This window comes from Arvicola amphibius, chromosome 4 (genome assembly GCF_903992535.2).
Source record: "Arvicola amphibius chromosome 4, mArvAmp1.2, whole genome shotgun sequence".
NCBI classification, from domain to species: Eukaryota; Metazoa; Chordata; class Mammalia; order Rodentia; family Cricetidae; genus Arvicola; species Arvicola amphibius.
In genome coordinates, this window is record NC_052050.1 from 70,118,037 (window position 1) to 70,145,928 (window position 27,892).

A 27,892-nucleotide genomic window follows, 5' to 3' on the forward strand; every position below is an offset into this window, starting at 1 on the left:
TCCTCAATTCTCTCCACCTTATGTTTGAGTCCGGGTGTCTATCCCTGGACCTGGATATCCTTGATCTAGCTTCGTTGGCTGGCCAACGATATCCAGGGATCCTCCTGTATCTGCTACCCCATGCTGGGGTTATAGATACATCCCACCAATGACCAGATTGCTTTTAGACAAATGCTAGGAATCCAAATTCAGGTCCTTGTGTTTACATAGACAGGCCCACTTGTTGCTGATTTTACTGCCACTGCCTCCTAGGTGGCATTTTCCAAAACAAGTTCTTTGGAATGTCACTGCCTGCAGGAAAGGATCCCACTGCGAAACAGGTCTGAAGAACGGCAGGTACCAATGTATTGCATAGAGCCTTGCCAGGCATGCTCCAAAGTCCCTGGGCCGTGCTGCCACAGTGAGCACCTGTTCCCCGTTGCTCTAGGAGCCCCGTCCACCCTCACTTCCTGCGTAAGCATCTATTGTCATCCAGCTGCACAGAACATCACCAGGGAAACTTGCTTCTTTTCCCACCTTTTAAATAAAACATTGGCGGTCTACCTATCGTCTCTCAGGACTGTCTCCAAAACTTTAAGAACAAGAAAGCCTCCCATGTTCCATGCCCGGTCACCCACTTCATGCCCGTCTGTCTTCACTTCACCTAGGGTCTTTCTCAGCTGCCGCCACGCATGGACCACTTCCCTGTGCAAACAATTCTCATCTCCATCTCTACACTCCAGGGTTTCCTGCGATTCCATCCCCATATGCTAGCCCATCCTGGCCACCGTGACTGGGCCACCAAGCACCCGGCACCGCTCAGCTGAACTCACGAACTTCTCCCTACAGCCACAGCTCACCTTGTGTTCTCTGTCTTGGGTATCTCAGTCAGTCTTTCCATACTGCGAGGAAATGCCCAAGACGATGAGCTTTGTCAACGGAAAAGGTTAGCTTAGTTCCTTGCTTTCGGAGGAGGTTCAACCTCCAAGAGCCTTGCTGATATGTTCTCTGATGAGGGTGGCACACCACAGCAGGAACCAGTGGCCATATCTCTAATGGGAGCAGAGGCAGACAGCAGGCAGAGCCCTGCACCCCTTTAGAGAGCAAACTCCAATGACCAAAAGACCGCCCACATCCCACAGGTCCCACTGCCTCAGGTAGTGCCGCCTGAGGACCAGCACTTTGGTAGTGGGACTTCAGGCGACAATGCATGAACCACAGCAGTCCAGCATCATCTACCTGGATGAGTGTCTCCCTACCTGCTCCCACCTAGCACCCAGGGGCTCTCAATGTGGCCTCCCAGCACATTTTTTATCTGCCTTCCTTTCTCCACCATCGAAGCTGTGTTCTAATCTACACATCTTCCCCTTAATGACAACAGTGTCCTCAGGGCAGGGACCCTGTTAGAAATGCAAACCAGATCAGGTCCCTCTAAAAAAGCCAAACTCCATGGCAGAGACATACAGAGCCCTGTACCATGGTCTGGCTTTCATTTATTCATTTTTGAGACAGGGGCTCATGTATCCCAGGCTGGTCTTGAACTCACTATGTAGCCATGGATAACGGTAAACTGATCCTCTAGCCTCCAATCCAACTCAATAGTGCTGAGATTATCGGTGTATGCCAAACCCCATCTCCACCCCTGTGCATACACAGCTGGAGACTAAACCCAGGGCTCTGTGCACATCAGGCGAGCACTCTACCAACCAAGCTACATCCTTAGCCCTGATCTGGCTTTTTAAATTTGTTTGTTTATGTGTGTGTATGTACATATGTGTATGTGTGCCTCTGTACACATGTAGGCCAGATGGGGATGCCAGTGTCCTCCTACCTTATTCTCTGTCTAGTCCATTAAACTCTCTCTCTCTCTCTCTCTCTCTCTCTCTCTCTCTCTCTCTCTCTCTCTCTCTCTCTCTCTCTCCATCCCTGTCTCCATCTCTTTCTATTTCTATTTCATATCTCTCTGTGTCTCTCTGTCTCCATCTCTCTTTGTCTCTCTCTGTCTCTCTCTGTCTCCCTCTCTCTCCCTCCCTCTCTCTATAAGATTGCCAGAAAACCCTAGCAGCTCTCCTGCCTCCATCTCCCTTGGAGCTGGGGGTTCAAGCATTTGCAGAGACATTTAGCTTATTATGTGCTAATTTGATGTCCAAACCTGGCCCTCGTGGTTGCCGAGTGATCTTAACCCTGAACCGTCTCTCCAGCCCCATGTCAGCATCAGCATCTGTTACCACCATCCTGGCATTCTTTTCTCCACTCTCTGCTATTCTCTCTCCTTTCAGCACAGAGCTGCAAGGCTTACCTGTATTTAGCATCCACACTAAGAGACAGACAGACACTCTTGATGCCTGAGAAGATTTATGGCTTTTCAGTACAGTTCAACAATGAAACTTGCAGTTTTTAAACTTTTCCTCTTAACTAGTGTGGTGGGGACCACACAGGGACTGAAAACTGTCCCTGATGCCCAGATCAACCTGTGGAAGGCTTTCCTCCCTTTCTGAACAGATCATATGTGCCATAAAAACAGGGGAGAATGGATAACATTATATAAAAAAACCCCACATCCAATCAAAAAGCAGAGTTGTAGAACTTAGTCCCCATGGGCATATCTATGAAACTCCACACCTAAAGCTCAGGGGACATTGCAGAAGAGGGGGCTGAAAGATGGCAAGAGCCAGAAGATCAGAAATTTGCCATGAGACTGTGTCTTCTTGTAATTTCAGAAGTGCCCATGAAGTCTCACCAACACGGCTGTCTAAACACGAACTGAGCAACGTTGCAGACCAACAGAGATGCCAAGCCTCAGCCCACACAAAGAACTACAGGCAACTACAGAATGCTGGGAGCAGGAGAAACAGCCTTCCCCTGGAAAGGGCACACCAAGTGGTTATCTAGTACTAAATGGTCAGGCTCATAACACACAGACACACACACACACACACACACACACACACACACACACACAAGTATAATCATTCAGACTGAGCAGTTTATAGTTAGGAATGAATATATATATATATATATGCATATGACAACAGAATGAAAAAGAGGCAATGAGTTTGAAAGACAGCAAGGAGTGATATCTAGAAATGTTTGGAGGGAGACAAAGGAGGGAGGAAATGATTTGATTACAATCTCAAAAATAAACTTTAAAAAAGGTAAAAAAATAAATGCGTACAAAATTAAAGTTGATGATTTCATCTGAAAAGCAAAAGCAGGGATACATTAAGGACTCCACCATTTCTGGCTGGAATGCGCTACGTTTGCGGATGCAGTCTCACTTCAAGACGTGTCAAGCAAGGAGAATATGACGCAACGCGTGTTCGTGTATTTCGACATCAGCCTCTTTCAGTGCGACTCTGCACCATGGCTGTCAAAGGCAGCATGTCTACGAAAGAGTGTGGATCCGCTTTCCCAACTAAACAGAGCTAATCTCATTGCCATCCTTCCCGCCAAAGGCAGAGGATCTGGGCGAGAATGGAAGAGCTGGCGTGGCCCAGGCTGGGGAAGTAGAGCCGGCTAACCTGTACTGATCACAGTCGATCACTGAGGGACGTCAGGGCAGGTACTCAAGGAAGGGACCTGGAGGCAGGAACTTAAGTGGAGGCCATGGAGGAACACTGCTTAATGACTTATCTTCATGACTTGTTAAGCTCCACTTCTTATACTGTCCCGGACAACCTGTCCAGGGGTGGTAGGCCGGACCCTCCCATAGCGATCATGTGTCCAAAGAAATGCCCTATACGCTTGCCTGTAGGCCAATCTTATAAAGACCTTTCCTCAGCTGAGGTTCCCTCTTTCCAGATCATCCTGGCTTGTGTCAAGGTGACAAAAAACTAATCAATACAAGATTATTAGGGGTGCACACAGCAGGGCAGAATCTCTCACATCTTCCCAGCGGAGTTGACAGCCCTCAAGAGAAGTGTGACGTAGGTTTCAACACAGCTGTCACACAGTAACCTGGATGAGAGGGCACTGTTTCGACCCTTCCCCCACCCTGAACACCCAAATCCATGGCTGCACGAGTCCCTTACCAAACCAAGTCATCTGCAATTGCCGCTCTAACATTCTTCCCAGTCAATTTTAAAAAGTGTTTTCAAGGGCTGGGGTTATAGCTCAATTGGTAGAGGGCTTGCTTAGCATGCTCATAATCCTGGACTCAGTCCCTAGCGCCACATAAAACGGGGGCTAGCACACACCTGTAACCTGAACACTTGGGAGATGCAGGCTGACAGATCAGAAGTACAAGGTCATCCTCGGCTACATAGTGAATTTAAGGCTAGCCTGGGCTACGCGAGGACCTGTCAACCACAAAACAAAGCTTTCGAAGTGGTCTAGTTGTTTTTAAGTTTGTAAGTATTCTCTTCTCACCTGTGATCAGACTTGGGGAGCTTCACTGGAGCAAACCGTGGGAAAGGCTTTAGTTTATAATTATAGAAAATTCGCCAACATTTTCGTCATGACTTAAACACTTGCATCATTTTAAAGCGCTCTCCAATTGCACAGAGACACAGCCTCCTGACGACAAGGACAAATGACATCATGACTCTAGACACGCGACTCTTACAGAGCGTGAGCACAGTATTAAACATCCCCTCAGTCAGCTTTCAGCCCATCGCTCCTTTCGGCCTAATGACTTCTCCGGAACGCCGTATGTGAGCTGAAATAAATCCTTTCTTAAATGGCATTTTGTCAGGGTAAGAAGAGTAACTACCACCCTCCAGGACTGCAGGGGGCAAGGGCTCGGCATTCAAGAGCAGAGAGACCTGTTAGAGCTAAAGGTAGGAGGTCTGATGAGGGGAGATGGATGGAGGGCACACGAGCCAAGAATCCCTGAGAACTCTGATGGCAGCAACATGGATAGATACAGCAAGTAATTTGAGTGTGTTTCTCGTAATATGCCAACCATCCGGAACCGGGATCCCCTCAAAGAAAGAATTCTGGTCTCCACTCAATCTCACTTTTGACGCGTGTGTCTGTCTATACCCTGGGCTGCCACCCATCAGCCCTAATCCCTCAGGGTCAATCCTATGAATCAGCTGAGACTATAGTGGGGTGACCATGAGCTTGCTCACTGCCTCCCTCTTTCCTACTCTCAGAGACTACATCAGGGTTCCTCCAGTCCCTGAGTCCTGAGCACAGCTATGCTGTCTGAGCCGTGACCTCTTGAGATCACAGCTCTCTCTGCAGTGGTAGGGCCTACTGGTCTGTTGGCCTAACTACACTGAATAACCACTGAATAACCTGTGCTTTAAAGCAAAGAGTCATGGGTCATTGGTGAAGAGTACAGGGAGCCTGTGGTGGGTGGAAGCTCACAGTTTCTTGCTTGTTATAGGATCATAGGGTACCCAGGGAAGGGCAAGGCATATGGTTGTCATGACAGGGTTTCTCTGTGTAGCTTTGGAGCTTGTCCCGGAACTTGCTCTGTAGACCAGGCTGGCCTCGAACTCACAGCGATACACCTGCCTCTGCCTCCTGAGTGCTGGGATTAAAGGTGTGTGCCACCACCACCTGACTGAGAGCGAGCAATCTTAAAGAAGGGCCAAACCTCATCTTCAGGGCCCCATTCATCCCAGAGAGAGGAGGGGTATCAGACAGGAGGACTCACCTTCTCGTGGCTCAGAGAGAGGAGGGGTATTGGACAGGAGGACTCACCTTCTCATGGCTCAGAGAGAGGAGGGGTATTGGACAGGAGGACTCACCTTCTCATGGCTTAGAGAGAGGAGGGGTATTGGACAGGAGGACTCACCTTCTCGTGGCTCAGAGAGAGGAGGGGTATCAGACAGGAGGACTCACCTTCTCGTGGCTCAGAAGGATGATCCTGACCAGCACAACATTGATGTGGGCCCCCAGGGACTCGTCATGGTAGATTTCATTGACCTGAAAGACAGCCAGGGAGATATCAGTAGGAACCAAGGGCCAAAGACTGGCTCTGGCTGTATGCCAGGCATCTTGTCCCTAAGGCCCCAGGTAGGAACCCAGGGGCCCTGCCTGTCTCTTCCTCTTTGCATACTTACCTCCAACATTCTAGCAACTCTAAACTGCCTCTTGATCCGTCCCTCTGTGGCCCTCCCCAGTCCTAGAAGCTCCTACCACCTGCCTAGATTTCTGCAGTGGCCTTCCGAGACATCCCACTTCCGGGCCCATAGTTCTCAACTCGAAGCTGAACCTGGACCAGAGAATTCACTCCCTGTCACCTCTCCCTGAAGCATGGAGTTCCCTCCAGAAGGAATGACAACTGTCGGAATGTAAGCCATTCCTGGTTGGTGTTGCTCTGCGAAATGTCACCTGCGCACATTGCTACAATTCACACTTCGCATCCCACAAACTCTGTGCCCAAGGATTCAACTAATCCAAGATCAAAAATATTTGGGGAAAAATTTACAGAAAATATATAGACTTTTCCCCCTTTTCATTTCCTTCTGAACAATACAATAACCAGTTACAAGGCATTAGTGCCTTATGGAGTGTTATAAGTGATGTAGAGATCACTGGATGTATACGGGAGTGTGTGTGGAGGTTAAACACAAACACCACACATATTGCTCTGGGGACTTGAACACCTAAAAGGTGTTCTGGGACTGAGCCCTTCGGATGCCGAAATATGCTGCACTTGGATAGGTGGACCACTTTGGACCCAGAGGTTCTGGGACTGAGCCCTTCGGATGCCGAAAGATGCTGCACTTGGATAGGTGGACCACTTTGGACCCAGGACTTGTTCTACCTTTATCCTGCTAACAGGGAGCAGTTATCACTAAGTCTCTTACTCTGCCTGCCTTGTTCTACGTCATGCCTGTCATGGTCTTCTTTCACATTTTGAGGACTGTTTTGTTTTTGTATATTCTTTTTTTAACACTTAAAACATTATTCTGGGGGGGGGGATGGGCAGATAGCTTAATGGGAGGACCTGAGTTCAAACCCAAATGCCCATTTGAAAAATGGCCTTGCCTGTACTTGTAAACCCAGTGCTGGAAGCGGGGGGAGGGGGGAGCAGTGTTTTCAGACAAGAGGATCCCTATGACTCACAGCTGCTAGCCTAGCTCCAGGTTCAGAGAGAAAACCCTATACCAAGGGAGCAGCGTGAGAGTAGGAGTGGAGCTCCCAGTGTCTTCCTCTGGCTTCTGTGGCACCCAGGCATGTGTACCTCTACCCATGTGCATGCATACTTGCACGCATGCACGCACACATGTACGCACACACACGTAAAATAAAAAACATTATCCTTATCAGGCATCTTTAGGCATCTCCAGATGCCCACAACATAAAAGGGCAGGAAGACAAACACGCACGGTCTATAGCATGGCTATCAACATCTAGAAACACATGCTAGGTTAACAGGCTCAGGGCAGTTAGAGACTTCCTTACCATGAGGTCACACTCAGAACATTCTGGAATAGCCCTTCATTGCCCCCTCCTTCACTGGCTGAGCAAATGCTGTTCTTTTACCCCATCCTGGAAGGGCCCCTCGGGGTCAGACCTGCTCCTATGGAGAACTGGTACCCCCATTGTAAGTTCTGCCGTGATGTGGACTAGGACATTTGTTTAACTAGGTAAAGGTGTGTTGCATTTGTTTATGCTGCATTTGTTTAACTAGGTAAAGATGTGTTGCTATTTCAAAAAAAGAAAACGAAAAGGATACGGCTCCTTTAAGAGGCTCTGCCATACAGTGAGCGCTTGAGTAGCCAGCACATTAAGTAGAAACAACAAGCTAAGTAAAAACACCTGCCACAGTACCAGTACCAACTACCTAGAGCTGGCGCAATTAAATGGAGTTCCCAGTTGTTGAATGCAGTTCTCGGCCAGGCCCAGGGGTGTAAGGCTGGCTTTCATGACCTGAGGGTGGGGGCAGCCAGCCAGGGAGCAGCCAGGCGCTAGCTAGCCAGGTAGGGGTCAGCCAGTCAGCCAGTCAGCCAGACATGGAGGAAGGACAAAAGTAAGACATACAGAATGAAAGAAAGGTAAAAAGCCTCGAGGCAAAACATAGATGAAGAGAAACAGGTTAAATTAAGTTATAAGAGCTAGTGGGACAAGCATACGATAAGGCCAAGCATTCATAACTAATAAGCTTCCGGGTCATGATTTGGGAACTGGTGGTCCGAGAAAGCCTGCTACACCACTGCCTCCGCTTTGCCTCAGCCTGTGTTTTCACTCCTTGTATGCCCCTCCCCCCAGCTCTAGAGCAGAGCATCTAACGGCCAGCAAACACTTGTTGAAAGATGAAAACCGGTGGTCACATGCTGCCTGTAGCAGACTGGGCCCAGAGGCTGCCCATGAGGCCCTCCATGGGCAAGCAGACATGGCTAAGCTGCACCAGCTTGCACCCCAATTTTCAGGTTTTCCTCCTGGAGCAACTGTAATTGCTCTCGCTAAACAGCAGGAAGATGCCTCGGGAATCTGAGCAGAATAAGGAAAATCAAATCATCATGGTGATGGATGGGATGGAGGCAGACACCGGGCTTGTGAGACACACAGCCCAGTGGCTGCTGCTGTCACCACAGCTGTGGATGAAGATGGCACCAATCAGAGCAGAGAGCTAACAAGCTCACTGGTCCCCAACCAATCCCACCTTTGATCCCAACACACAGCCTCTGCCAGGAACTTCTGCACAGACAGGCAATCTGAATGTAAGTAGGCTTCTGTTTTCTTGTCCTCCTCTCCTTTGGGGAAGAAGTGACAACAGACAGAAGTGAGGGAGCGTGGGTGATGTAGCATCGTGCCTCTGTGCTATATCACTTGTCTCGAGTCCCCTGAATGTACTGTTTGTCTGGGCACTGGGCCCTGAGGACCGTCTACTAAATGCCCGAGTACCCACCTTAGGCCCTGCAGCTCAGAAAGCAGAGCCCAAGGGCCGTGCCACCCTGACCACTGCCCACTGTCTCCTTCACAACCTCAGAGGAGAAGTGTGTCTCACAGAGCTTCTGTGAGGATCTGATTTCTACACACATGATGGAATGGTGTTTATGAAAACCCAAACTGTATTTTTCATAGTTGGCAAATGGTATTGCCCCACTATGCTGCATGAGGTCTGGAGAGGGGGTGGATCCCCCCTAAACCACAGGCACTGCTGCCTCAGCTTTGAGGCCCAGGCTAGATTTTCTTTCTCAGGCTGTGCTGGGACAATGGCTCTAAAGGCTAGATCTTCTACTTAAGGAAGAAAGGGGTTTTATTTATTTTAATTGCTTTATCTACGATGAGCAAGGCCAGGTCATTCTGGCTCAGACTTCTGCTGAGAATCATTCTTAGGAAATGTGGCTGGAAGCCCTGGAAGGTCCTTCTGCAGCAGGGAGGGGCAAAGGAGGGAAAGCAACCTTGCAGCCTTAGTCTTTAGGGTCTCCTCTGAAGGTGGGGGTGGGGACAGGGCGAATACAGAGCAGCCCTCCTGGACAAAAAAGGAAAAACAGAGCACACTCGGACACCGACTGCCTGTGCTTATGAGAGGGACAGGGACAGGAACAGGGACAGGGAGGCCAGCTCCCAGCCATGGACAGCAGATACCAGGGGTCACCTGAGCCCCATGTCACAAGAGCAGGATGGTTGTTAGTTTATCTGGGCACTGCCCAGTTGACTGTCAGTTAGCTGGGGCACTGCCATGTTTCAGAGGGAGCCCAGGGATGCAGGCTGAGGAGGGAAAGACAGGCCTGTAGCATGGCTGTTGCAGCAAGGGTGAGAGCCCAGGCACAAATCCTCCATCTCAAGGAAAGAAATCATGGGACAGATGTGTGTTATAGCATACACAGTTCCCTAATGTGGGAGCAGGGAGGGTACAATAGAAACCAATTATGCATCACCCTGTACCTGGGGGTTTCTCATCTACCTGCCAGTTCCAGAATAAACACCCAGAGGCTTATATTAATTATAAACATTTGGCCAATGGCTCAGGCTTATTACTAACTAGCTCCTACTTTTAAATTAACCTATTTCTATTATTTTATATCTTACCACACGACTCATGGCTTGTTACCTCACATCTTGCTTAAACTCGAGCAGCTGCTGGCATTTTCCTTGACTCTGCCTTCTTTCTCCCTGTATCTTTGTTTGGATTTCCAGCCTAGCTATAGTCTTCCCTGCCATAGGCCAAAGCAGCTTCTTTATTAACCAATGGTAATAAAACATATTCATAGCATACAGAGAAGCATCTCACATCATCCCCCCCATTCACAGGATGAGATTTTGATCCCTAATATGAGAGATGTTTGAGGGGGACCTTCAGAAGTAATCAGTTAGGTAAGGTCAAGGGTTAGTGTCCTTGAGATAGTATTAGTGACTTTGTGGGAAAGGCAACAGAGAGCTACCTTACTCTCCTCCCCCTCTTCCTCCTCTCCCTCCCTCTCCCTCATCTTCCCCTTCACTCCTCCAGGTGAGGACACAACACAGTGGTGATCGGATTGGCTGGGAATCTTCATTTTGAGGTTGTCATTCTCCAGAGCTGCCTGAGACAAACTGTCACTCACACTTGCCCTGGTGCTTTGCTACACTTGCCCCAGAGAAAGAGTCAGGGCTTGCAGTGGTTTGCGTTGTAAACGGCCCTCAGAGGCTCCTGTTCTGGCGCAGCGTCACACGAGCAACTGTGTCTGTCACACACGCCCCATCATGATCTTCTGCTTCTCTCCAGGCCCCCAGTGGAAAGGCCAAGTGACCATGCTCTGACACTTCTGAACCCATGAGCCCAAAGAAACCTTTCCTCTTTCTAAGTTGAAACCCTCAGGTGTTTAGTCACAGCCAAGAAAAGCTGACTGACGAAGGGCTTAACCTTGACCTGGCTGACCGTTCTTACAAAGCTCTTACATAGGAAGAAATGAGCCTGCTTCTCAAGAGATAGATGGCGTGCGTTCGTCTGTCCTAGGACTGGGTGCTTGGGAAAGAGGAAAGCCATGCCTACCCCATGTTTAGATCTTAGTATGTCAGTGTTGACTCCACCGTGCATGTAAATTTGTAGCTGAGTAACAGGCCCTTCTTGGGTTCTCAGAGGGACATCTCAACATGAGTTGACCACACTGTGGGCTGAGTCACTCAGCAACTCTGGCCTGGTTTCTCCTCCTCCACTGATCCAAGGCAGGTACCTAGGAGAGCCAACAGAGAGTGGCTGGTCTCCCTGTGTGTCAGGAGAACACGCATGAAACTACCGTCCTGAGAGGAGGCAGAGAGTGACACTCCAAAGACTAAGCTCGCTCAGAAGCTGGCAAGCCTGCTCCACAGTCACGACTGCGTGAGTGTCTGGGAGGAAATATGTGTGAGTCTGTCACTTTGTTTGACACTGACCAAAACACCTGACAGAGAAAACTTGGCTCATGGTTCTAGAAGGTTCATTCAGTCAACCAAGGTGGAAAAGGCTTTGTGGAACAGCTCACAGCACATAGACAGGAAGCAGAGAGAACCAACTGGACACCAGGTAGAATGTTCAAAATCCTGTCCTCAGTGATCTACACCCTCCCCAAATAATGCCACAAGCCTGTGAGGGACACTTCATATTCTGTCTGTCTGAGAGGCTGTGTTTGTGTGGAATCTGCCCAGAGGACAGCTCAGGGGGTCCCCTAAGGATTTGGTGGGCCAGAAGAGCTGAGACTGGTTCAGCAAAGCAGCGTGATGCTCCTGGCAGAGCTGTAGCCATGTGCAAACGTCCTGGGTCAGAGTGGTAAGCATGAGGTAAGTTCTTGCCCAGAAGGGACAGGGAAGGGTTTCTGAAGAGGACTCTGGAGAGGGGCACAGAGGCCACAGCAACAGGTGAGGATTCCAAATCTATTCAAAGAGCAGTCAGGGCCTGGATGGGAGAATGACATTGTATTTTTATTATTATTATTATTTTAACCAAGATTCTCTGGATGCTTTATGGAAAGTAGATGGAAGGGGCAGAGATGTGGGAATATAGGGCTCAGAGTCAGACAAGAGTGGAGGGAAGGGATGGGTATGAGAAGCCACGTGGTCTGGAATTGATGGTAAGGCTACCTCCTGGCTCCGGGTCACCCTGTCTGTCAATGTCCCTTTTGCTGGAAGATACACACACACACACACACACACATACACACACACACACCTGTCTGTCAATGTCCCTTTTGCTGGAACACACACACACACACACACACACACGCACACGCACACACACACACACACACACACACCCTGCCTGGGGAAAGGCACATGCCTGAAATTCCCACAGCCCCTCTCCAGCCATGAATCCTTAAATACCTTAAGAGAATTTAAAGAATAAAAATGTTGGGCAGGGCACACAGAGGATGGTGGTTACGTGTTTAAACTCCTCCCACCTCAAGGTCCTTCCACCAGCAGGAGGGACTCCGAAGCTCTAGGTAGTATCAAGGACAGGAAGACAGAGCCCTACAGTTGCCTCTTCTAAACTCCTCCTTGCATAGGGAGCCTAGCCCTACCTCAGGGCCTTTGTCCTAACTTTACCTTCCCTAGCATAGTTGAAAGCACTCTACAGTGATTCCAGCCCATAGTAGGTGTTAAGTAGAGTTGAGGATGGATGGATGGATGGATGGATGGATGGATGGATGGATGATGTGGATCAGCTGACTGCCTAACCTCCCCCAACTACAGCTGGCCCTCCTCTGCCCTCCTTCTTTAGAGACTGTGTGCTAGGGAAGGCAGCACACTTTTGCCTGACTTCAGCGATGGTGGTGGTGGGGGCTGGGACAGTGTCCTTGAGCCCTGTCTTTAAGAAATTGATCTTGGAGCCTTTAAGCCCTGTGGGGAAAGAGCCAAAGCTCCAGCCCTCTCTGTGAGCTGGAGGCCAGGCGCTGGCGTTCTGGGGGAAATGCTTTGTGATGTGCTTTTTGTTTATGCAAAGAGGCAGCCAAGTTTCTGCTTTGGAGTAGACTAGGAAGGACCTGGTTCTGCATGGCAATGTCAAAGTTTGCCAGACTGGTGGCAAAGCTTTCCTGCAATGACAGTGAGCCCTGGAGGACGACCCGAGTGAGACTGGGCAGAGGAGAACTCCCTTGAGGAAGGGGCCTGGGGTACAGAATGGGGTTCCTTATGAGGGGGGGCTGCTGACCCTGCTGCTTGGTAGGCAGGTTCTGGGCAGACCTGTTGCTGGGATCCCCATGTCTCTGTGGAGCTGAGTTTTGGGCCGTGAGCAATGTTTTATGCCACCTGGATAACCTAGAGAACAAAGTAATCTCAGGGAGTCCCCAGAGGGTGGCAGGAGGGCGCAACCCCTGGGTGGCTTCTGTGCAAACCCCTGACATAAATAAAGAAGAGGCCAGGTTTAGGCTGCCGGGATAGAGGCCTGGGATGGAGGGAATTTGGGGGAGACAAGACAATGCACCCACTAGAATTTGGAGGCCTCACGACTGAATAGTCAGAAGTTGGAGATGGAGGTGGCATAGCCACTGGAAGCTGGGGAGCAGTCTGCTGGCCTCACAGGAGGAATATTTGTATTTGTTTGTCGAGACAGGGTTTCTCTGTGTGACAGCCCTGGCTGTCCTGGAACTAGCCCTTTTAGACCAGGCTGGCCTTGAACTCACAGAGACCAGCCTGCCTCTGCCTCCTGAGGGCGGGGATTAAAGGCGTGCACCACCACTGCCTGACTTGTATTTGTATCTCCTGGAGCATAAATGGGCTTGTCAAACGGACAGGGCAGGACTAGAGGTGTGTAAACCCCTCCTTTAACTCCAAGTACCTGAACACGATGACCAAGATAGACCTTCAGACTCCTCCATGGGCTCTTCCCACCTCCTCTTCTGTGGAAGTCCATACCCTCCAGGGACAGGGGATAACTAACTCATTGGGCAAGGGATCTAGGATGGGCCCAAGCTACCTCACCCTTAGGAAGGTTGTCAACACCCAGAACCTAGTGTACACTCCATGAATACTGCTCAGCCAAAGGGATCACTAGGGTGGAGCCCTGAACAAAACACAGTTCCCATTGAAACTCTTCCACATGGTTGTGATGCTGTCCAACCCTTCCCCTGGATTTCTGGGGTGAGCAGGTGGGTCTGAAGTCCTCGCTTCCAACTGTATCTGACCTCAGGAGAAATCTACTACAGTCTTGCTGTGTAGCTCACTTATTCTGTTTGGGCCTCAGTTTCCCCAAATGGTTTGTTATAAAGACTAATAGCAAAAAAGTTATTAAAGCATAAAAATTCTAGAAAAATCCCCAGTGCGTAGTACTGTATTAGTGAAGCTATCCAATACAAGAGGGTCAGGTAATGGGAAGTGTTGCTTTGTGCCCCAGATTTTGGTCCCTCTTGGCTTCAGCCTTTGGACCCTGCCTCCCATTTTCCTGCTAACACTAGAAAGGTACACATCTACTTTGCCACGCCTTAAGTCCTGGATAGAAGAATGAATACCTCTGGGGGAGGCGCAACATTCTGATCTGCTCCAGAGAATGGAACATCTCACACTAGTGTCTCTTGCTCTGAGAGTTCATCCAATTGGACCTGTCAATCACCTGGCTAAGAGGCCATCCCTAAGGCAGGCTGATTCAAGCTAAAGAAACGAGAGGAATGACTATCCCTTTAGTCAGATAATGTACCCTTCCTTCCCAGAAGCCCCATGCCTGGTAGTCACTTCCTGAGACATGGCTATTGAGCCTTGCTCACTCTGCCCTCCTCACAGCCCTAATTCAGAAAAGTATGACATTTTCCCCCTTTCTCTTTCTTTATCCAAAGCCTAAGCGTTTTCTCTCCGGCACTTGGTGATTTCTTTCTCTCTAACACTAAGCCCCATCTCTGCCTCTACCATATGGCTGTCCGTTGTCACGTGCCTGCTTCCTGACCTCCCTTGCTAAACACGCTGCCCTAATGCCAAGGGCACGGCTTTCCCTCTTCTTTTCCATGCCCCCCCTCCCAGTGCTGCCAAGAGTCACAGCCTGATTGCCTGTTGTTTTCCAGAGCTCATAAAACTAGCCTTAAAAGCCTGGCAGTGGTGCCACACACATTTAATTCCAGCACTCTAGAGACAAAGGCAGGAGGATCTCTGTGAGTTCAAGACTAGTCTGGTCTACAGAGTGAGTTCCAGAACAGCCAGGGCTACACAGAGAAACCCTGTCTCAGAAAACAAAACCAACAGACAAACAAACAAAACTATCCTGAGCGTCCATGGAATCTGTTTTTAAATTCTTTCATTAATGAGACTAAGAACACAAAGGAGCCATGGTTTCCCTGGCAACACCAGGAGGCATCTCCGCAAACACCAGCACTTGCTTACGATTCTCTACAGTGTAACTGGGATCTGTAGCAGGGGACTGATCTCCTACGGTCACAGCCATCCATACATCCTTGTGAGCTGATCTTCCAGGGACTGACCTGACAAATACCAGAAGTAATGCTGCCAGACAGGGAAGGGTGGCGGCTGCTGAGGCCACAGGACACAGAAGGACACGGCAGAGGGCCTGGGGCCTTCAGAGGCCTCTCAGCTACTCTCAGCTCAATGGAGAGAAAGGCAGAGTTGACAGGGATTTTGATTCTTGCTGGCAATGACCTAAGGACGTCAAGTCTCTAGAGTGTTATGTTGGGGTGGCTGGCTGGCCTCCCTGAGCGCATAGACTGGGGGTTCAGCAAGGTGTCCCGTTTCAGGATGCAGTGTCATTCCCTAAGTGCCAAGACCGTATACTACCCCTGGTCAGACCACTAGCATCCCCCTTCCCACGCTCTTGCATGTCTCGGAGACTGTGTGGTACAATTTGTCCCCAGTGACTTGAGCTCTGCCACTGGGCTCCATTAGGGCACTACCGTGTAATCAGAAAACAACGGATTTTTCATTTCCCAGTAAACCAGATTCTCCCGCTGCCTGATCAGATTGTGACCCAAGGAAAGAGATGGGGCAAATGACACCGTGAGCCCAGGGAGCCAGTGGCCTCAAGGAAGTTTCTGGGAGTAGAAAACACTTTTGGAGATAGGAAGATGTTGGAGGAGAGGTGGGAAGTGAGACCAGGGATGGGGGTGCACTCCTCTGCCCCCACTCCAGCCTTAGCATTAGAGACAGACGGTTGTGGAGGCCTCTGGGCTCTGCTTCCAACAGTGATGGAGCCACATCATAAGAGAAGAGTCTGGTCCCTGGGCAGTGCCTATGGAGAAGGTGAACACAGGGCCTGACCCATGTCTTGAGTAAACCAGCGAGATCGAAGGTAGGCACCCTGGCTGTCCCAGCCCTAGAAAGATGGTATGTGCCACCAGAAGCTTCTACCTGGGGTATCTGAGAAGGGGTGGGGATGGCCTGGCATTGACCTTGGAGAGGCTGAAGAATGGAAGACACATGGGGTCCCCCTTCCCACCCAGTACACCCATGGAGCACCACAAAACAGAGAGGACTCGGATGAGCCTGTCCACTGTCATTCAGGCATGGCATGAAGCTGGATCACAGCATGGGCCCAGAAGAGACAAGCACTTGCAACTAAGGGTCTTAAATCAGCACTTTGCATGGTGTCCTGGGACCCCAGCAGAGGGACCCTGAGAAATTCAGAGAACATAGCAACGCTAAGCTTTCTACGCTCGAGTTCATGGCAAGAGCATCCTGCTGTGGACATGTTCCTCGCAACTGCTTTCTAATACCCTGAACGTAGCCGGATTTGAACACAGAGGAGCAGTTGTCCTCTGCACAGCACACGTCTCCTGGCACCAGGGGGATCAGGAATTCAAGGTCATCCTCAGCTACACAGAAAGCTCAAAGCCAGACGAGGCTACATAAGACCTTGTCTTGAAAATTTTAAAAAAAGAATTATAAAAGGCATTTAGGGAACACCTACTATGCACCAACCCTTTGTCAGGGTTGAGTGTGCACAGTCAGTAGACGATGTTCTCGGAACCTGCTATGAAACTTGGGGTACCTGAGATGACAATCCCTAGTTCTAAGACACATCACCCATGGAAGAAGGGCCTCAGGGATGTCTGAGTATAATTTGCTACAGGGGTAGGAGACACACCATGGAGAGACTAGAGCCCAGTGAGGGAAACTGTCACCTCTTTTGTCTGCCTCAGCTGTCACCTCTTTGCTGGAGCCTGCACAAGACAAGCTCAACAGCTCAACAGCCACTTCAAGCTGTCACCAGGGAGTGATGATGCTTGGCCCTCCGTGTCCGTCGACAGGGACTCTGACTCCTGCTTTGACAACTGTCAGCTCCCCCTGGGAGCCAAGGACAGGCAGCAACTAGGCTCCCTCATCATCTGTCAGGAGGCATCAGAGGAGGGAGGCAGATGGGGAGTGGCTGCCGGGATGCAGGAAGAACGACAAGGACCAGACAGAGAAGTGGGGACAGTTCGTGGTGCCCCACCCCAGTGTTCCCACCCAGCACAGTCACCACTGGCCTCTGCACCAGCCCAGCTCTGTGGAATGTGAGCTCCATGAAGGAAGGACAACACTGGCTCACATTGACCCTCCCTGAACCTAGAACCTCATTGGGATCCTATCTCCTCAGTGCTCAGATCATGAAAGAGAGCACGCACGTGTGTGTGTGTGTGTGTGTGTGTGTGTGTGTGTGTGTGTCGGTGACAATATTAGAACAGAAATACACAACAGACAAAGCTTCCTCTGGCAGTCCCTAGGAGAGGTGTGCACAGACAAGATGGCTTGCAATGGGATGGAAAGGAGGACGGTGATAGCGGACAGCTAGCACAGTTGGGAGACATAGAGCCAAGGCTAGAACAGGCCTGGCACTTCTTCTGAAACTTCTATGGAATCCCCCCACCCCCTTCCGATCAGAACAGTCAGGGAGGAGCATGAATGGTCCACATCACCTTCCCACAGGCACGGGACTCTACTGCTGCGCCTCAGTCCCACTGCCCAACCTCTCTGAGCCTCCTTGGCCATATCTGAGAGAGAAAACCTTGCAGAGGCACCCATAAACTCCCTGCATGGAGTTGTCCAGTGCTAAACCTCTGTCAACATGATCTCTTTCCTCCTTTTTTAAATAACAATGTGGGGAGCCCCAAATTTCCCAATGGAGATATTTCTAGACACCAAATCAACTCCATCTCCTGCCCCTCCCCAGAGCCTTATGCTTCTCAGCCGGGTCCAAACTGTGCAAGAGGAGAGAAAGGCCCCCAAGCCCTCACCTGTGTTCGCCACCACCCAGACTGCTCTGCATTAGAAGCAGAAGAAGTCTCTGAGAAGTCTTCCCTGAGTCAGGTTCCCCCAGTACCGCTGGTGCAATTCTAGTCTTCATTCTGCCCCTCAATTTCACTCCTACTCTGAGCTTCCAGGAACAAGGATGGATTTTGCCATCTCTGCACCCCAGTGTCCGTAATGAGGCACGGTGTTCAGAAAGTGCAGAACACAATGGTTCATGGCCCCACGGGCCTCTGCTTGCCTCACATCTGTCTAAGCGTTAGACACCTAGAGCAATAAATGCCACAGCAGCCCTTGGAGCTGAACTATCCCCACATGTGTGACACGGAGGGGCCACAGCGACAGTGGCCTGCTTCCCTCTAAGTCAGAAGTGGGCACCACAGCTCCGATTCACCCGACAGTACGGGTACTGATTGCAATTTGTAGCCCGCGTTGAAAAATGACAAGGTCTCCCCGAGAGATTCCAGCCTTCATCTCAGAAAACCAGACCTGGCAAGGGCTGGGCAGGCCATTCCTGCATAGTCTCAAGTGAGCAGAACTGAGGAAGCCATTGTCAGGGGATGTGGTTTCTTCCTGTCTCTTCTAGGTCCCAACCACTTCTGCCCACTGCTGCCTGGCACTCAGCTGCACCTGGCCATATGATTCTCTTATGGGTTCTGTATGCAGCGCCCCCATGCCATCCTGACAAATGAGACTCCTTTAACAAACACACAGTGCCTTGATCTCAGGCCTAGTGGAACAAGCATGAGGAACAGAAGGGCCAGAAACAGTGTCCCAAACCTTCTCCCAGAGCCCAGGCAACACAACCAGATGAGGAAAGGAGCTTTGGGCCTCCATTCTTCCTCCCCTTTTCTCCAGCCAGTTCCTACACCAAATATGTCCCTCTTGTCTGGGCAGCCCCAGGTTTCAGCGTCTCTTTGTTGCAGGAAGCAGAGTCAGACATGTGAACGGGTGGGGGTTGGGTGTGTGCATGTAGGGGGCTGATGTCTTCTGCAGGCTGCTTTGCAGTTCACAAGACTTCCTCCCCCTGAACCTAGCATAAAACATTCCTGCACTGCCGCTGTGCCGGCCCCAGCATTCTTGAAAGTTGGTGAGCAGCTGATTGTTTACAAACCCTGGCAAGGCTTCGGCAAGTCAAGGCCAATTTCTGGATTAAATTAGAAAAGAAAAGAGGAAACATATCCAAGTCTTGGCACCAAGAAAGATTGTTCATTGAACACAGTTGTTTTAGAACACACTGTGCTGAGGCCCTTCATCCTTCTGGGAGGAATCAAAGGGTACAGCCTCAGCTGTAAAAGTGCAGGGGGCCCCACGGGACCCCATGTTCTCTACAAGCCTAAGGAATGGGTCTGCCTGCAGTGGAAGAGCGGCTCACACAGTTCAGAGAAACTATTCTTGCCCAGAAATCTATTAAGATATTTTCAAATGGAGATCAAAGTCAGTTCAGCTACTCCTTTGAAAAGAACCCTCGCAGTGACCTCAGATGACCTTGGAGGCGGTTAGGCCAGCTGGAGGGATAGATGGTGCTGAGCATTCTGGGGTATGAGCAGCAGACAGGTAAAACTCACCTTAAGTGTGAGGTCACCACGGTGGCCTTGAAGGGCTGCTTCAGCTGAGGGGTTGGGGGTCAGAGGGCAGATGGAAGCAAGGGAGAATTTGACCAGTGGTCAAGGCGATTGCTGCACAGCCTGACGACTTGAGTTGAGTTCCTGGTACACCCCCATCTGTGTGCTGTCACACTCACACACACACACACACACACACACACACACAGAGTATAAATAAATGAAATAAAAATAAATATAATAAGTCAGGTGGTGGTGGTGCACGCCTTTAATCCCAGCACTCTGAAAGCAGAGGCAGGTGGATCTCTGGGAGTTCGAGGCCAGCCTGGTCTACAGAGTGAATTCCAGGACAGCCAAAGCTACACAGAGAAACCCTGTCTTGAAAAAACAAACAGACCAATAAAATAAACAGATTACCTATAGCTTGCAACAGAAAGTATTAATATGTCACCGTTGTAGCTATAAGTAACCACAACGAAGAATGAGGCAGGGTCATGGGTCGTTCCTCAGTGGAGCAGGCACAGAGGATGAGGCCATAACAGAATATTCTGGTAGGGAGGACATTAACATGTACCTCACCTGTTGGAAGATTTCACTTTTAGGAGACCAATCTAAGGACATAATTAAGGATGAGGGACAGATTCGGCGATGTGGATGCAAAATAGTAGGTGGTATCGCTGACCTCTAAAGAGGAAGTGAGTTTTATCCCACGGGTGTGTCATATAAATAAGTTACATAAAAAGCACACTCTCCCCATGGCAACTCCACACTCATTAAAATGAAGTCGTGGAGAGGAGTTCCTGGGAGAAAATATGGAGAGATCTATATGCGCTCATTCTAATCTTATGGCATAAATAATATATTATCTGTGTTAAATATAGGATGTTTTAATGAACTGAAAAAATTACTTTTCTGAATTTAGGGAGAGAATCAGGGAAAATGGATCTGGCTGGCAGGGAATGAGTTGATAGGTGGTATCTGTGGGTAAGAGGGTCCCATGAAGTACTCAGCAGATACCCCCAACCCTCACCCACCACGGGGTCTGAGATGAAGCAGGGAGTGGGGACAGACCCACAAATTCTCACTTTCTGTTGTGAGCTGAATGTGATGTCGCCCCAGGCACACGTGCTTGAGGACGTTACAGAGCCCATTGGGAGGTGGAGCCTTTTGGGGGATACAGCTGCTGATCTGAGTCATGTCTCCTGTAAGTGGCCTCTCACCCATACACTAGTTAGTAACCCTGATAAAAACTCACTGGTTCCCCAACTCGGACTTTGGTGTAGTTCCCCTTGGGGATGTATGAACATGTACACGTGTTGCATATCCCCAAGAAAAGTCTCTCATACAACACCCAGCTCGGGGGCAACTTGCTGTCCAGGCTGCCCTTCAGCCATGGAGCCATCCCTACCGACCTGCTATTACTGTCGATGGTCACCTGATCCAGAGTGCGGCTGGACCTCACCCAATGCCACATCTAGACAGGCACTCCCTCAACCACGCTACATCCCAGCCCAATCCTATGTGGGTCCCGCTCCGATCCTACTTTGGTTCCAGCCTTGGGAATTCCAGGACCAGCTGTAGACTTAACAAGGGAATCGTAGCAAGCTACTGGCCAGGCTTTGGGGTTGTGGCTTGAGGCCCACTCACCCAGAGCTGCCCAAGCTTCCTTAGTAAATGGTGGTCAGCTTCAAGTTCAGAGGAGCGCACAGCAGGCTTTCCCACCATGCAATGAGCAGGACAGTTGCCACTGGCCACACAGGCAACTTAAACTTCAGTGCGGATTAATTACAAGTCATGGCCCCATTAGCAAGGCTGCCATCAAGATGACAAGTGCCGTGGGCTGTGGAGAACTGGGAACCCTCATGCATTATTGGTGGGAACATAAGATGATACAGCGGCTGTGGAAAGAAGCATGGTGGTTTCTTAAAAGTTAAACATAGAATTACCACATGATTCAGTCTTTCTACTCCTGGGTCTGCAGCCAAAGGAATGCAAAACAGAGTGGTGAACAGGAATCTGTAACCCAAGCTCCCAGCTTCCTTATTCCCAAGAGCCGGGAGGCGGAGGCTGCCCAGGTGCTCATCAATGGATGAGCAAAACCTGTCTAGGTATACTATGGCTCTAATGAGCCTCAGGAAGGGAGGGAAGGTTGGGCATGGAGATGCACGCTTGTGATCCCAGCACTCGGGAGGTTGGAGGCAGGAGAATGACGAGTTCAAGGTTAGCCTGAGATTCCTAGCAAGACCTGTATCAAAAACGAGGCAAAATAACACACACCACAGACAGACAGACACACACACATGGTATTCCAACATGTTACAATATGACTATCACAGTCAATTAAATAAGCTGGTTCCCAAAGGACAAATATCATACAATTCCACCAATACTGAGGTCCGGAAGATTCAGAGATCACCAGGCCCCAGGGGATCAGGTGAGAAATTAGTGTTTAACGGTGGGAGGTTCAGCTTTAAAAGTTGAAAAGAGTCCTGTGTGTGGATGGTGTGACCTTTGTACTTCCATGGGAATGTCCTTAATGTCATAAACTGTGCACTTTAAAATGGTGACAATGGCCCGTGCCTGGCTCTAGAACTATAACATGCTTGGCAAACTCCCTACCACACATCTCTATAATCCTAGCTCTCTTTTCCTTTTCGTTTGAAACAAGAGCTCATTAAGCTGCCAAATCTGATCTTGAACTTGAAATCCTCCTGCCTCAGCTTCCCAGGTAGCTGGGATTATAGGCTTGTGCCAGCAGGTGTGTCATTCTGTGCCCACCCCCTCCCTCTTTATTTGGAGTGTGCGTGAGCAAATGCACATTTGTGTGCACATGAGAGGTCAGCTGTCAAGCATCTTCCTAAATCACTCATTTATTTTTGAGGGTGTGCAGGTGTGTGGGCGTGTGTGGTTATGTGCACACATTTGTGTGTATATGTAGGCAGGCCCCTGTGTGAGTGGAAAGGCCAGAGGAGGAAGTCAGGTGTCCTGCTCTATGACTTCTGCCTTCTGTCTTACTTTTTGAGATCATCTCTCCCTGAACCTGGAGCTCACTGGTCCAGCTAAACTGGGATTGCGGGTGTGTACCACTGCGCCCAACTTTTTACATCTGTGCTGGGAACTGGAACTCCAGTCCCAGGGTTTATGTGGCAGGCACTATACCCACTGAGTCATCTTCCCAGCCCCAGGCCTGGCTTATATTTTATCACAACAAAATGCTTTTAATTAAACCTTAAATTCTATTGGGTTAAGAAAAAAAAAAACTGGTCCGTTCTTTCCTCTCCCTGGACAGATTTCAAGAGCTCAAGATCCAACCTGGCCAGTGTCTGCAATATTTCAAAGGCCAGAAGGACAGCTACAGAAAGTTCTGTCACACAGCAACGTTCTGGGAGGTTGTCCTTTTGTACCTGTGTCTTCATTGTTCCTCCTCTCCAAGGTCACTAGAGTATCCACCAGTCCCTTTCCCAGCTCTAAAGATCATGGGGCGCCAGCTGTTAGTGAAAATGCTCAGCTCCTAGCGTGGGCAGAACCTTATCTTCCCGGTCCACAAGGAACCTTTGAAGCAGAAGGAGAGTGGATGAGGGGTGAGCCACCCCGCACCCCAGAGCCTCACCGAGCCCCAGGAGTGCCTCACCCTTGCCTTCTGACAGACTCACCACCCCACCCACAAGGACAAGCACTTGGCCAATAAACACTTGCTGCGTGCACAAGTGCACATCTGTATGACAAGGCAAACAGATGTGACCCAGACAGCCTTCCTCAACACCTCGGGTTGCTCGCCTGAAATCCTCTTCTTGTTGTTGTGATGATGAGACAGGATTCATTTAAAACATTTTTTATGTTTCTGGGGTTTTTCTAGAAACCAAACCATCTTGTTATCCTTATTCAAAATAGAGCTACAGTGGGGTCACAGGGATGTGCAGGAATGGATGAATGAATGAATGAATGAATGCCTGTGATCAAAACTTGGGGAAAGTTTTAGATGTCTTCCAGGGAGCTCTGTGACACAGGAGCCCTCCACCAGGGAAAAGGAGGATTTTCATGCATCTGACCCATGAAGAAGTCCTGCTGAGTGCCCCACATTCAGTCCTGCGGGGGCCCCCTGTAGACTCCTTAGGAACAATGCTCTCTGTGCTGCTGTCACTGCTGCGTGAGCAAAGCTACATTTTATTTGGAGATTGAAACTGCCATTACCTTATGGAAAAAACTCATTCACTTCCATTATGCCATTTAAACTACCCTATGGGGTGCAAGGGAACTGACCCATTTTAATGATGGGAACACCAAGGCTCAGAAGACTGGAACCTCATTCCCACGGACACACCTAGTCTCCAAGACCCACCTTTCCCTGTGAGCTGGACAGCAGTGGAACTAGGGGAAGAACACGTATTCTGGAGGCTGATGAGAACTGCATATCTAACCGGGCTTATAGGCTTAGTGTGAATGTTTCCTAAGATATTGCACCGAAAGTGGCTAGCCTGGGCCTGGCACGCAGCCACACATTGGCAGATCATTAATTGCAGCCATTACAGTTTTATTTATTTTTGTTGTTACTATTATTATTGCAGCCATATCTTAGGGGTTTGTTCATTTCAATGATTATGGTTGTGTTGTTATTAAATTAAAGGTACTTTTCAAAAATTAATATGAGACTAACATTTTCTAAAATAAAATGTACAAATGCAAAGACTTTTGCAAGGAAAGGTAGAAGTTCAGGGAGCCAAGGATGTAACCAGGACAACTTAAAGGAGTGAGCCCACTCGGGTGGCAATCTCTTTCTGGGGCTCAGCTCACCCTACTCTCACCAGGGTCCTCCAGAGGCTGCCACCTTAGCTCCCAGGAGCAGAGTCCATCTCTGCATGTCTGTCTGCCCACCTCCAGGGTGGTCCTGGGAGGACCTTGCTCATTGTTGTGCTCTGTAAGCCCATCCTCCTCCCACAAAGCAGCCCCTTCTCATGCTCCACTTGAGAGGCACAGCCATGGTCACAGCCTAGTCCTTCCTCCAACTGCTGGTCTCCTAGCAGGGCTTTGGAGAGCCCACCATCCAGAATGGAAAAGATCTCAGCCTGTCAGCTCTGTTCTGCCCCTTAAGGCTCAATCCTAGAGTCCGGCCCAGCCCTCCAGGACCCGTTCTGTTTTACTTTCTTTTTCCCACTGTGATAATAGACTCTGGGAAAAGTAACTGAAGTGAGAAAGCGTTTACTCAAGAGCACAGTCAGTCACAGTGGGGGAATTCAAGGCAGAAGCTTGGGGCAGCTAGTCACACCACCCACAATCAGGAAGCAGAGAGAGATGAATGCATGGCAGAACTCAGCTGGTCACATGACACCCACAATTAGGAAGCAGAGAGGTATAGATACATAGCAGAGCTCAGCTGGTCACACGACACCCACAATCAGGAAGCAGAGAGGGATGAATGCTTGGCAGAGCTCAGCTGGTCACACGACACCCACAATCAGGAAACAGAGAGGGATGAATGCTTGGCAGAGCTCAGCTGGTCACACCACCCACAGTCAGGAAGCAGAGAGAGATGGATGCTGCTGCTCGGCTCCTTCTCTCCACTTACCAGGGGGCGGTACTGCCCATAATGGTAGAGTCTTCCCCCTTTAATGAATGCAGTCAAGACCATCTCCCACAGGCATCCTGAGACCCACTTCCCAGGTGACGTCTTCCAGCCCAGTTTGCCACGTCCTACTCTCTAATGGGCCCACCCATAGACCCCCCCCCCCAGCCATTGCCTAATCCCCACCCAAGCCTAATTTCCCAGCCTACTCAAGTCCTGCCTCCCAGAGACTGGTTCCACTCCCAGTCCCTTACACCCCCCCAGCCTTGACTCACAATGTTCATGAGTGTCAGCAGGTACTTCTGCACGTGCTCCGTCCCGTGGAACTGGACCACTGAGTCATCCACGCCCAGCAGGACCTCGATGTTGTAGTCATCGTCGGTGGCGTGCCTGCGCACCCTCCGCCGGGAGCTGCTGATGTGCTCCTCCAGGACACCCAGGGCTCGGCTGAGGCTCTCCAGGCTGCCCCGGGAGGCTCCTGGAAGGAGAGGACACCTTCTTTGGTAGCAGCCCAGCACCCCCTCCCCAGGGGCATCACAGAAAGATAGAACCCATCTGGGTACAACTCAGTCACCAGCCAGGCTTACAGGTGGCATCAGAGTAACCACTGCTTCATTTAAAACTCACAGCACCGTGAACCAGAGCACTGTGCCCATTCACAGAACAGATGGAAGTCCAGAGAGGGGCAAGACTGAAAAACACAAACAAAACTGGGGAAACTGAGGCTCAGCACAGACCATATGTTTCACACGGTGTCTCCTCACTCCTAGCTCTCCTTCCTGAACTAGCTCCCGCTCTTTCAAGGAACGGACCAGTCTGATATGCGTATCCTGGGTCAGGACCTCAATGCCTGACCCCTTCTCCACCCAGGGAACTCTGCCCCCAACCCCAGTGCTGATGGGATTGCTCTCTCGTCACACCTCCCACAGTGTGTCTTGGGAGAGGCTCAACTGATCGCCCCTACATGGCTATGCACTGATTATGCTGAGAAGTAGAGTCCGAGGGTGAGGGTCTACACCACCAACAGGACCAGAGCCCAGGATGCCATGCCTACTGGCCCTACAGCTATGCTGTCTGCCTTGATTTCCCTCTGGTTCACACTGGCGAGACCAAACATTTGTGGGTAGGTAGGCACTCCTGAAGATACAAGACAGCTTGGCTTATGGTTCTGTTCCTACCCCACCCTCTTCACTCAGGAAACCTCTTCATTCAGTCACACAGTGGGTATCCTCAGTCTCTGATTTACAGCTGAGGAACCCTTATGTGGCAGACAACCACAGATGCTTCATGCCCTCAAGTTTACCTTTAACACTACAAGCTGATAACATAACACACACACACACACACACACACACACACTTACACACACACTTTCTGTACATATATATGTATATATGTATATAAACCTGCAGGCACAGACACATATATGTTCAAACACACAAATGAACATCTAAAGTACATAGCCTTATGCTCATGCGTGCATGCAATACACCCATGCACACATGCACAAACATAGCAGATCCTGCCCAGGGCTACTCTAGACATGGGGAATGGGCCAGCCCTGCAGGAAGGGCCCCCATGCAGAGCTAAGTGCTGCTCCTCTCAGCTGCCTGGAGATGATTCAGGGCCATCCTGATGCTTCCAGAGGAGCCGCTTGGGACTTAAACCTGACACAAGACTTGAGGGATTGCTGCTCTATTTTCATGCATTTATTTCTTTGCATTTTCAGCGAGCAGGGACAGCTCACCTTCAGAGCCACCTTGGGAAGCAAAGATGGTAATTTCCACAGAAAAAGTCCTCCCCTGGGGAAGGAGTTAGACACCACCTTCTGCCCCTGTCTTGCTCAGGGTCACACACAGGCAGCCCCAGGGGAATAGCAGACTGCAGAGGTATCCCTTGGGGCCACAAGGTATTTTCTAGAAAGTACCTAATTTGGTTGACAGCATTTGAAACTTGGAAGATTTCACATTAAAAACCACCAAGAACACCCAGTTTCTCTTGAGAAACTAAGAGATGGGGCCATCCCTGGGTCACCTAGGTGTACTGAGAGAAGGCAAATAGGGGCCCAGGTCACCAGGGAAGCCACCTGCCAGCCTGATGACTTCTCCAAGGCAGCTGTGCTGCCAACCTGGCACAGCTGTTCAGCCAAACCATGTGCTCCAGGCCCATCCGAAGCAAGGGGGCTTGATAATGATGTTTTGGAGATGCCAATTTCAGCTCAGGCATGATAATGACCGTTGCTGACATTATTCTTATCATGATGATTTTTGTGGGGAGGGGTCCCCCGTTTGCTCTCCTGCTGCTGTGATAAAAGCCTGACCAAAACCAACTTGGTCAGGGAAGGGTTTATTTCACTTAGAGGTTTTAGGCTCTCATCAGAAATCAAGATAGGAACCTGGAGAAGGGACCTGAAACAGATACCACGGAGGATCTCTGCTTACTGGCTTGCTTCCTTACACAGCCTAGGAGAGAGATAGGATTTCCTCCATCAATTAGCTGTCAAGGAAATGCCCTACAGACACACCCACAGGCCAACCTGATAGAGGTAATCCACAATTGTGATTCTCTCTTCCCAGGGTAAGACGAGGACAACCAAGGTTAGCTATCAGCAGGACTGACTTCTTGGACATTATCTTCTAGAACACCTTCTCCACAACCCAGCCCTTGGTAGAGAGGCCCCAAAATCCAGGAGCAGAGAGATGGGTCAGCCACTCCAAGTAGTCCAACTCCTTAAAACCTACCTTAGGTCTGCTCCAGCTAGCTCAGGACA

General features: G+C 49.9%; 1 protein-coding gene across 1 annotated transcript in view; it reads right to left on the reverse strand.

The window, feature by feature from the left end:
- Nucleotides 1–27,892, reverse strand: part of Adamts2 (ADAM metallopeptidase with thrombospondin type 1 motif 2) — a 198,492-nt gene that overhangs the window by 37,544 nt on the left and 133,056 nt on the right. Inside the window, exons 4-5 of the mRNA XM_042054890.1 lie at nt 25,398–25,600; nt 5,773–5,856 (exon numbers count right to left, since the gene is read on the reverse strand). Coding sequence (XP_041910824.1) covers nt 5,773–5,856; nt 25,398–25,600 — 287 coding nt within the window. The remainder of the gene's footprint in view (nt 1–5,772; nt 5,857–25,397; nt 25,601–27,892) is intronic.